This window comes from Trachurus trachurus (genome assembly GCF_905171665.1).
Source record: "Trachurus trachurus genome assembly, chromosome: 5".
Classification (NCBI taxonomy): Eukaryota; Metazoa; Chordata; class Actinopteri; order Carangiformes; family Carangidae; genus Trachurus; species Trachurus trachurus.
The window spans coordinates 21,360,266-21,372,591 of record NC_139896.1 but is presented as its reverse complement, the minus strand read 5'-3'; the positions used below and the strand labels follow the sequence as shown (position 1 = coordinate 21,372,591).

The window sequence follows — 12,326 nt, the reverse complement described above, 5'->3', positions numbered from 1 at the left end:
AAAAGACGACATGAAATAAATGGGAGAGCGAGAGAGGAAGACCTATAGAGGATTAAGGTTTTAAAAAACAGAGCGATAATACCTGGACTTAATGTTTAAGTAATAAGACGACAGGAGGGATGAGCGGAGGGAGGAACGGATGGAGGGAGGGAGGGTTATTAAATCATGGTGGGGATTAGTCGACTGGCAGAGAGAGGCTGTAAAGCTGTCACCTCCTCCGGACGACCGACACTCAGGATCATCACACAGAGAGAGAGGGAGAGGTTACTGAGGAATAAAAGAGAGGAAGAGGGGAAGAGGAATAGAGATGAAGATAAGATAAGAGGGGAAGGAAGATAAGGAAATACCACAACATTAAGTGATAAATAAAAGAATAGAAGAAACCTGGGAGTAATGGAGTCGGACTCCACTCGGCCTCTCGTCTGATAAATCAGCAGAGCAGTTAAAATGAGATTTCTCGGCCCCCCCCTTCTCTCTCTTTTTAAGTGGTCGGGCCACATTTTCACCTCGTCCTCCTGTAAACATAATAAAACCATTTAATTCCTCAACCAGGAGCAAGAAACGCCGGGGTTTTATTCTCCAGGGAGCCAGAGGTCACAGCAAGCATCTGAACTATTCAGAGGCTCTGATTTTACAGGGTCAAAGGTCACAGTGTGTACAGTCGGTGATACTGTAGCAGGAGCAACTGCTGCCTCCCATCGTGCAGTGGTGAGCCAGCGAGCGCTTCAACCTGCAGCGTCTTTCTCTAAACGAAATACAGACCTGAAACATTCAGAGTGAAGACGAAACAAAATGAACTCAAATCTGAAAACGTTATTGTCTGTCTCAGGATGTCACAGTTAACAGACAAACATGAAACTTTTTCTTTCTTTTCTTTTGAAGAACAAATTGTTTTCAACCAGTTTTTTTCCATATTTTGGAAAAAAAATCCATTTCATTTAGTCTTTATTTAAACAAACCTTCTCCTGTGCTACATCGGAAGCTTCACACAAAGAGTTCACACTCAGAGCTGAAACTATTTCAGGCCGAGTGTTGTGTTGGAGGATGTAGGTCAGAGGGTCGGAGCGATACAGTCTCCGTCTTCATCTGCCTCGCCTCACCTCAAACCTCTCGTTGCCTGTCTGTGTCTCACTTTACCTTCTCACCTCCGTCTGCAGGAAAAAAACAGATGGACACACATCATGTGATCATGTGATTTCCCAGCTTCATGTATTACTGTAAGTGTTTAGTGAGTCTGAAAACCTGGATGTGACCTCGCTTGTTTTGTTTACTCATTGTTTAGCACCAACCCCCCACGAGCAACAGGAAGAGAAAATAAAGACGGGTCTGGCTGATAACCATGGGAACCGCTCTCCTCAACAATATCATCCACCTCAGACCCTCTGTGTGTATGTGTGTGTGTGTGTCAACTTTATCAGAAAAACCAAAAACTGAAGGTGAATGAATGAGGATTTTAGTGTGAAGCTTTTTGATTGGTTGACAAGATGATAAAGTGATTTTTAATTTAAAAAATGTATCAATTGAAAATTGTTGCTGCAACGTCACATCCTTTGGTTTTATTTTACAGACAATAATTAATTACAGTAATTAAGATAATGATCATCAGGTGAACTGATCAACTGAGAAGTAAGAGGACCAAATACGAGAGTTTTGGACATTTGAGCAACTAACTTACTTGTAAGAGTAGGAGAGTGTTTATTCTGTGAATTTAAACACTAAAATCTCACGCATTGATTGATTGATTGATTATCAGTACTTGAATGGATTAAATGAGCAGTTGTGTAGTTGATTGACTTTCTGACTGTGCTGCGTTTAAAAACAGCAAACTAAAACTAACATCTGTCTGAACCAAAAACACCACGTAAACAAGCTGCTTATTTTTAGTCTTTGAATTCACTTGTTTGTCCAACTCATTGTATTGGAGTGTGTGTGTGTACAGTGTGGTGTGGTGTGTGTGTGTGTGTGTGTGTGTGTGTGTGTGTGTGTGTGTGTGTGTGTGTGTGTGTGTGTGTGTGTGTGTGTGTGTGTGTGTGTGTGTGTGTGTGTGTGTGTGTGTGTGTGTGTGTGAGAGGATGCTCTGGGTGTTTGTCTCTCTCTGGTTTGCATGTGCTTATGTGAGCATGTGTGTTTGTGTCTAAATCAAACTGACAGACAGAGGAAGCAGACGATGAGTTTCCTCCAGAGATTTATTTTAAAATTTTGTTAACACCCAAGTTTCCTCGGGGCAAACTCACACGCACGCACACACACACACACACACACACACACACACACACACACACACACACACACACACACACACACACACACACACACACACACAGTCACTCTGTATATAAGATGAACAGAGAGGAAGAGACAGTTTGTCCCTCGTCTGTCTCCGTGCCGACAGCTCTGAGGAGGTTGTTTCCTCGAGTCAAGTGTGACCCACGGACGAACGATGTGATGTGAAACACACGATGTTGTCAAAGTTACACAACGCTGCACTGTCCTGCTTCTACAATTAGATTTTCATTTTCTGAGTAAAAAAGAGGACCAGTGACATATTTCCTCAGTTGATGACATTTTTTTGTTGTTTACCCACAGAAAGAAGAAATATCATTCGTGTCATCTCGTTTGTCCAGTGACTGATGTACTGTTGTTTTCTACTGTTTATCTAAAGTTATTTACTCTGCACATATGCTGGATTGTTCCTCTTCAGACCCCCCACACATTTACTCCCCCTCCTACTTTTTCTGTCTTTACTCTCTTTGTCAAAGCCCAGAAAACACACCCTTTAATTTTGTCTTCATAGTTTTATTACTATACCACGCATATAGTTACACACATTTCATAAGCTTTGTCTTTTCTTCGTCATCAACTAACCCAAACTGACACGAAGACACATGAATGTGTTTTTGAATTAACTTTGTTTGACAGTTTGTCTGCCATCACCTGTATTTAAGGCGGCAATGCTTTTAATTTGAAAAGCCTGTGTCCTGAAGCTGTGATTAGATGGATAACTGACTGACTCAAACAGACTGAACCTGTCATCATCTTCCTCAGTGAAGACAAAACATTTTGACGTGATGAGCAGCAGGAAACAAACAGTAAATACACACTATATACTGTATATTGTGTACATATCTGTCTGGGAATTCTTTCTGCTGTCATGAATTGAGTTTTCTTCCACATTTGGAGCCATAGTCTTGATGTCGCTCTGAGGTGAGATGAAAAGGTGAAGCTGGACTGTGTTTTCTCTCTCAGCAGGCGGCCCTCCGACCTGTTGAGCTCTTTAAAACCTGCTGACAAGACGCTCACCAGCCAGCAGCCATGACAGATGATGATAAACGATGATATGATAACACGCTCATTTTCCCCTGGAGCCGTGCGTGTGAGCGTTTTTCTGTCCCACCTTGAAAACGTTTCACGCTCAGGCTTCAGTTAAAGCAGCACCACTAAACCTTGTGTTGCATTGATCCAGGGGCCCTATATTACAGTAATCCTGGGGCCCCTGAGACGGAGGTAATTGTTGGAAAGTAAATGAAACAACAACAAAAAGATGCAAAACAACCAACACACATCTTCAGACTTCTCTGTTATATTTATCTCCAACAGTAAGGTCCAATGCAATCATATTTATTCTATCTTCTGCTTCCTGTTTTAGTAAAAAGTCAACTATAGTGTCATGTCTGCTATGTCTACAGTAAATGCAGAAGATCAAAAGTTCGCTTTCTCTCCCACCCATAATGAAAGCAAAAAACTATGATTAACTATAGCCTATCAGGCTATGTTTACAAAGATATATAATGAAGATATACATTTTGAATACAAAAATAAAGTTACAGATGTTAGGTCCAACAGCAGCGGAGGGGGTCAGTAGTACAATGGTTAAAATTTCCCATGTGTCCTACAGCATTAAAGCTAGCCTCCCTCTCTCAGCAGGTACTTTCCAGTTTAATTTCTCCGTCTGAACTCCTAAAGTTGGCCGTGACACTGCAACATGATGAATGGAGCCGTTTCCCTCGTGAGCTCCATTCCCACATTAACAGATGCACCTCATCGTGGCTGCACTCACAGTGTAGCTGCTGCCGTCGGCCACAGATTTATTCAGGTGTCCGTCTGCTCACTAAAAGAGGAAAACTCTGTTCTTTGGTTTGTTTGTGTTGTAAATGTGCAGCGATTGAGTTAGATTTCATGTTGGGAATGTGTGGCCGTTAATCTTCCAGCCGCGTATTGGTCCCATTATTGCTCAGAGTTTGAATTGAATCACGCGTGTGTATCACATTTGTCACGTTGCTTTGGGTTTATTCTGGTGTCTGATTACTACATAATCTTTTATTTACTACACATGATACAAATTAAGGTTTCAGGCTTCAAGTCTCTCTGCAGCAAATCTGACTCATTCACGTCCTGACCTGAGCTCTGGTCCTGCTCTCTATAGCTCTGATTGTCTCATTGACTCTTTTTGAGTGCAGGCGCGTGCACGTACGGTACAGTACAATGCATGTGCTCATATAAAACATAAACAGGACCTCTGGATGTTGGACTGTTGCGGTGTGCCAAAAGAACTCCAGCCATTGTTATCTCATTAAACAGAGACGCTGGTAAATGTCAAGTCCCTTTCAATGTGAAAGTCAACATCTCAAATTCTTTTTATGATTTGATATATGGTTTAATTCAGTGGAATCTGGGACGTCTGACTACTGCGCCATGTCCTCACATCAATAAACAGCTCTGTCTCATCATAGTTCATTTAATCATTTCTTATTGCACACCAGCAGCAGCAGGCCACATGGCTACAGCTAATGAGCATCCAGGTCAATTTTCTCCAGCCATGAAAGCAGCTCTGTAAGTTGTATTTATGTAGCGATGCTACGAGCTACATCCTAACTCTCTCTTTCTCTTTTTCAGCTGCAGCCACACTGATGTGAGCAGCTGCTTCGTCCTGCTTCTCTCTTTCTGTCGCAAGGTAACCGATCAGACAAAATGATGAAGAAGACGGCAGGAGGAGTCGGGACCAGAGGAGTGGAGTCTCTTCAGATGCTGATGCTGTGTCTCGTCCCGCTGCTGTGGCTGCAGCCTGCAGCCGGCATCACTGCTCCAGAGGCCCGAGGCTACAGCCAGACCGGCCCGCGACTGCAGCTCTCCCACTCAGGTAGGAAACACAAATACCATCCTGTGGAAGCTACAGTGTGTTGGTAGTTTAAGTCCTTGTCTACATAGATATATGTTTTTATTGTTCCTGCTGTTGCACATTTGAGATTAAACTGTAGGTTTAGACAGTGGGAGTGAAACAAGTCCAATCGTGCTGTAGATGTTTGCCAGTGCTCAAATGCAGAAGAAATGGTGCGTGCAGAGTTCAGTCTCACACATGTAGGTGCCAATATTTGTGATGACACAGCTAGTGTCAAGTTGACTGCGTGCTACAATAAACAAACTTTAAAAACTTCAGCCTCTTCAGGAAGAAGTTTTATTGTGATCTTATACACAAATTATTAGTCAACTATTTCTTTATTGTCTTTTATGTAACTTTTTTATTAATGGAGGTTTTGTATGAGAAAAATTTACAGAAAGAACACACTCACATAAAATAGACTGTGATAAATAAATCAACATTATAGTAATAATAATCACAGAGCCGACGTCCCCAAGTAGGCTATGTTTACATGCAAACATTTCCAACCTGCACACATACTTTAATTTTAGTTGTGCACCAATTACTCTTTTTGACATTTAATAAACACTCAGCAGCTGCAGAAAGATGGTCATTTTAATGACCCCTGGATTTAAGAAATGGCAGCATTTTACTTTTGTTTTTGGATGTGATTATCAGATTATTTTCATGTTAGAGGAGAGGACAAAACTGTTCTCTACTGTAAGTAGAATCCCAGTCAATAGAAACCAAATGTTGACTCAGTTTTCAAGTGGATTCTTCTGTGGCTGAAACTAAAACCACCAAACAGACCATTGACAGATTTAGTTACATTTTTCTCTGCACAGATAATGTGTTATTATCGTCTGTAACTTCACCCATTCAAACTCTTTATGCCTCATATACATGTTTTCATGTTTTCCGCCTCATTTAAACAGCAACATTAATCACGGGTGTCATTCGTCACAGTTTTCCTCTGGGAGGGGGGAGGGGGGAGGGGTCTAAGATCATTTTTGGTCAGTGATTTGTGGAGGTTTCAAGGTTGTTTGTATTTGGCCTCATGTGCTTTTATTTTGGGTGATTAAAGCAGAAAGCAGCAGGAGAAATGAGTCTGTCTAATCTAATCCAGTAACTCGTCCCTCTGTCTGTTCACCATGTGTCTTTCATATTTTTACCTCCTCTCTTTCCTGGTTGGTTCAGAGCCGATCAGTTAACGTCTCAACTTGTGACACTGCAGCGAACGACTGATCTCGGTCAGAGCAGGATGAAGAGAGTGCTGAAAGTGAAGTGTTGGATTATTTCCCTGCTGCTGCTGTGATGTGTGATTGTAGCAGAGTCTGTGTGTAGTTCAGCAGTAAAGTCATTTTCTCAGGGGACGTATTATTTGGATTAAACTTTATAACAGTATCATAAAGATCAGTGAAGTAATGTCTCCTTCATACAGTTCAAAGTGAACTGGTGGATGTTGTAACTGTGGTAACGTCTTCCAATATGAAGTTAAATGTCTCTTGCATTTCAGTTTCCAGAGGTTCAGAAAGCATTGTGCTCTGTCATCTTGATTAATCTGGACAGTGCATTTTTCAGCAGTGAAGTATCATGGGAGCAGCGGGAGGAAGGAATCAAATGTGAGATTAACAGATTACGAACACAGGAGGCGATGCTGCCCGGGTGCCTATAAATGTTTAAAAACAGCCACAATTACATTAATGGAAGCAAAATAGTTGAAACTTCCTGCAGTTCATTACAAGTATTCGCCAAATGAAACATGCAAAGTTCAGCCAAGGTCGGGAGAACGGGCAAAATCTACTTAGTACACTGAGGATCCTCGTCCTGCTGTGTGCTGGTGTCAAAATAGAGGACGGATGTACGGTATGTATCCGACTCTGAACTGCCCTAGAGCTACATATTAACCTCAGAGTGGGGCTGGCCAATTAACTCGATAACTATGAAAACCTTTTACTCTCACTTACTCTTGCTAATGTAGGCTAATTCATAAGATAAGATAACGTAAGATAAGATCAGGAGATAAATAAATAGAAATACAGATCACTATCAAACTTAAAACAGCCAACTTTGATGACCTTATGATGTCACAACAAAGCGGTTGCCTCGCCCACCTGTGCCTGGCTGACACCGACTTGTTGTTACTAGAGCTCCGATAAGAGGATCTTGAATATTGACATATTTGTGTTACTTTTGGGTATGTATATTTTAGAAAACTTCTACTATGTCCTTGTTAGAGCGACTGTTACTTCCAAACTAGATTTACACAACAATTTCGTCTGCATCATTAAACCTTTATTTTCTCATTTCAGACAAAACACAACACAGTCTAAAATAAAAAATAAATGGGGCTCTTCACAACAGGAGCAGAGCACTTCACACGCACTTAAAATCAGCAGTGAAGTCATTTGCCCACTTCCAATCACATTGACACACTTTCTTTTTTCCAAATGCTTGCTTCTCTCCTGGCAACCCACAACACCAGCAAAGCCAACAACAGTTTCCTGCCCAGCAGACATTAGTTCGGGCTGGTTGGCTTCATTGTGGGTTTGTAAGTGAGATGTTTGCAGAGTGAGCGCTTCTCTGCCTGACTGACTGAATGGATGAATACATGGACGGATGAATGGAATTAGTGAAGCCGTGTTTGTGTCACAGTAAGAGGAGGAGGTTTGGGGAAGAGCTGCTGCTGACGTGACGGGATTACAGCCGTCAGATATACTTTGCAAAGAATATGATAAGATCCAAATTATTGGAAGCTATATACTATGTATATCTTTATTTCGGACTCCAGGTCCATTGCAAGACATAACACAACAGGACATAACACAACAACAGACACACATAATATATAAATATAATAATAATAGATAAAAGATAAAAGAGAATAGAGCTAAAACATAGAGATAGAGATTTACATCATTGATATTAAAAATAGAATTACTAGTTAATTACAAGTTAAAAACAAACTGTGCTCGCACTCAGCCATCGAGGTCTTTTAAGTAGGATTCTTAATGCATCATTATACGCAACCTGTCATTTATTCATGCTTGCTTTCTTGTAGTGAACCCACAGGTATGCGGTGTACAGCGGTGTACTGTACAGTAGTACAGTTAGATGAGGAAAATCATTGTGCAAATGAAGTATTGATAATAATAATAATAGTGGGAGTAATGATGATTATTTCTGATCCTGAAATAATCATATGAGATGTGATCAAATTCAGACGACAGGTTATACCCAGGGGGCAAAATCCCAGTTTTTTGAAAAACGGACACGGAGCGTTGTAAAAGGTTTGACACCAGAAATGATATCTAGGAACTTCAAGGATTAAAACCTGGGTGGACAACCCGGTCAACTAGCTGCTGGAAAGCTACAGGGGGCCAAAACCCCTTTCTGGGGTCATTTTGCTGGCGAAATGATGTAAATGCAAATATTTAGGTACTACAATGGCATAAATAGTCATACAACTATAACATTTGGCAGAGAGTATCTTGACACATAGGGGGAGGCATGAAAAAAAGATTCTGGGGTTTGTTGCAACTCAATTTTAAGATATCACCCTCAACATCCCAAAAAAGACCAAAAAAAGTACTGTACGCCTGACAAATTCTCATGAAAATTATTATTTTTCAGCACTTTATGGAGAATATCTATGCTTAACATATATATAGAAAATGTCCTTAATTCATAAGCTTCCATTTGAGTCCAAGATAGCCTTTCTACTAGCTACTGGAAAGCTACAGGCTGTCTCCAAACAATGCAACACCTATTGTGAAAAACTACATGTTAACTGGCCTGATCAGAAACCATTCTATTTCTGGTCTCCCCAAAGTGAACAGATAGACAGAGAAGACCGTTGGCCACAGCAAGTGGGGCTTTTGAGATAGAAAGGCTATCTTGGTTTCAAATGGAAGCTTATGAATTAAGGAAATTTTCTATATACATGTTAAGCATAGATATTCTCCATAAAGTGCTGAAAAATAATAATTTTCATGAGAATTTGTCAGGCGAACAGTACTTTTTTTTGTCTTTTTTGGGATGTTGAGGGAGATATCTTAAAATTGAGTTGCAACAAACCCCAGAATATTTTTTTCATGCCTCCCCCTATGTGTCAAGATACTCTCTGCCAAATGTTATAGTTGTATGACTATTTATGCCATTGTAGTACCTAAATATTTGCATTTACAGCATTTCGCCAGCAAAATGAACCCAGAAAGGGGTTTTAGCCCCCTGTATCTTTCCAGCAGCTAGTTGACCGGGTTGTCCACCCAGGTTTTAATCCTTGAAGTTCCTAGATATCATTTCTGGTGTCAAACCTTTTACAACGCTCCGTGTCCGTTTTTTTGCTTTGCCCCCTGGGTATTAAACATAAACTTGTCTCTTCATTATTCAGACCTCAAAATAAAATGATAGACCAGTTTAACCTGCTCCGATGGCACCAGTGATATGGGCAAACCTCTGGAAGTTCGTCGATTTGCTGTCCCTTGGACCATGTAGCAAACTTTTTAAATTACTTCTGAAATATATAGATTTTTTTAAATAGTTAACATCCCTTACTGATGAAAACCTTGAGACGAGGGTTGAGAGCTCTGGAAACAGCACCTAGAGTTCAGCTTTGTCTCAGAAGCAGAGCTCTGCCTGAACAGTTGGATTTCCAGCCTCAGGTCGTTCAGTGGATCCTGTAACTGGCTCCAGCTGAAGAGGTTTTTCCAGAGTGAAATCCTGGAAAACATCGTCCACTCAAGTTCAGACCGGCAGCAGAGAAGTTACGTGCTCACAGCAGCTCCAACAAATATACTTATGTCATATCAGATTGTGTGACTAATGCACTAATTTATAGTTTTCTACCGACGCTTGTTTTACCTCCAGAGCAGGTGACTTTGTTTTTCCGTGTGTGTGTGTGTGTGTGTGTGTGTGTGTCCAACAGTAGCAGCACCATGGTTTCCACGGCTGTAAAGTGAAACCGTGACGACCAGTTAATGAAGTAAGACGTGGTTCTCTTGCTGCGTTTGTAGCTGCAGGATCAACAGTTAAGAGACTGTTAATATTTTATAAGGCAGATACTCAGACAGGAACTCCAGGAGCCAGTGAACACACACACACACACACACACACACACACACACACACACACACACACACACACACACACACACACACACACACACACACACACACACACATACACAAACTCACACACACACACACTTTTACACACACGTATAATGCATTCCCTCGCCCGTACTCTAACCTCAGCCATCTCAACCGAATGCCAAACCAAAGTGTCCTCACCCTGTACGGTCTGTAACTCAAACTGTTCCTCATGAAGATAGAGATACAAGCACACACACACACAAACACACACAAAGTGAGAGCGTGTGCGTCACTGCTGACCCATTGTGTGACCTGAGCAGGAATCCAGAGAGACCAGCCCTCATCCTGCAGGGAGACACACTCTGTTAGCCTTTAACCTTACCACGAGTGTGTGCGCGCGCAATTCATTGGCCAGAAGTAAATGGACAAAAATAGAGTGCGAGACAAAAGATGGAGGGACATAACCGGTTTGAAAACATTACCTGAAGCGTGTGTGTGTGTGTGTGTGTGTGTGTGTGTGTGTGTGTGTGTGTGTGTGTGTGTGTGTGTGTGTGTGTGTGTGTGTGTGTGTGTGTGTGTGTGTGTGTGTGTGTGTGTGTGTGTGTGTGTGTGTGTGTGTGTGTGTGTGTGTGTGTGTGTGTGTGTGTGTGTACAGTCTGCTCTCTATTATTTCCCTGGCTTTTGGAAAACACTCGCTGCCAAACATTCATCAGCTCTGCTTTGGTCTCACACACGTTGACACCCACAGATCTTGGCTCACACACACACAGAGACACGCTCTTTGCGTGTCAACCTCCCATATAAAAATCACAAATACGACTGTGACCTCACAGGGAAACATGCAGCTTCTCTGACTGACAGTAGCTGCGGGTCTCACACTAAAATAACTGAAATACATTTCCCAACATCCTTTGCTGCAGATGAAACTACAGCTCTGACACTCACAGACTGACAGGCTCGTCGCCCTCAGTTGAGTCGTGAAGCTGCCAAATCAAATAAAGAGAGTTTCCTGACAGATGTAGTTTATCCAACTGTCTGCTTTCATTTTCCTAATGTGTGTCTCATGACGGGCACATCTGCTTCTTTCATTTGATTTCCTGCTCTTATGGATTTTGGTAGAAGGGTCCCTGATTTCTGTTTTCTACCTGAAATCACATTAGTTACTGAAAAACTCACTGGGACGGGTCTGTGGAATTTAACCTCACAGTCTGGTCTCTGCCCCGCCGGTAAAACCACGTTCCCACAGAGCCGCGGGTCAGAAACAGTCCACAGGTAAAGTTTTCACCCCAGTGAGGGACACACAGTCTGTATGTGTTGGACCATGTTGTGCTGCAGGAGACCAGTTGAGACAAATATCACCTGTCAGATCTTCTCCAGTGGTTGTGAAGCTGTGCTGCTGTGTGTGTGTGTCGGGGCTCCACCCGCCCAGAGCTCAAGGCGAGTGAAACGAACGCCAAACGGCATTTCAGATTCAGACGTCAGTGCTGGAGAACAGACACAAGTGGATTGTGTGTTTTGACTATTCCTAAAGTCTAATGCATATGAATAAGTGTGTGTGTGTGTGTGTGTGTAGCTGGTTTATTGTTTCTGGGATGGACGACTGAGTAGAGTTCAGAGTAAAGTCTCTGACATGAGTTCGTCCTTTTGACCCCCACATGGAGAAAATCCAACAAAAACACACTGAGCTCATGTGGAAATTTGGGATGGGAATTTTTTTTAAACACATATACGCACACACACACACACACACACACACACACACACACACACACACACACACACACACACACACACACACACACACACACACACACACACACACACACCTAAAAGTGATAGCTGTGACAATATTGAGCCCAACTGTGTGTGTTATCTCACTCACTCTCTCTCTCTCTCTCTCATTCTCAAACACACACACACACACATGCAGCCATTATTTTGATAGCTGGTCACGCAGACAGATATAAAAACATGACCTGGTTTACGGTGTACGTACAAACATCCAATTATCATTTTGGCAGCTGCCTACACACACACACACACATGCAGAGTTGTCCTCATACACACACATCTGTAGTACATGTAAGGTTCAGTCC

The 12,326-nt window shown here is 41.9% G+C and overlaps 1 protein-coding gene across 2 annotated transcripts in view; it reads left to right on the top strand.

Annotated features, from left to right (window-relative positions):
* The window catches only part of LOC310985964 (semaphorin-3D), an 81,263-nt gene that overhangs the window by 28,981 nt on the left and 39,956 nt on the right, over positions 1-12,326 (top strand). For both annotated transcript variants that reach the window (XM_083971648.1, XM_083971649.1), the window contains exon 2: positions 4,894-5,137. In XM_083971648.1, coding sequence (XP_083827774.1) covers positions 4,969-5,137 — 169 coding nt within the window. In that variant the 5' untranslated portion in view covers positions 4,894-4,968. The remainder of the gene's footprint in view (positions 1-4,893; positions 5,138-12,326) is intronic.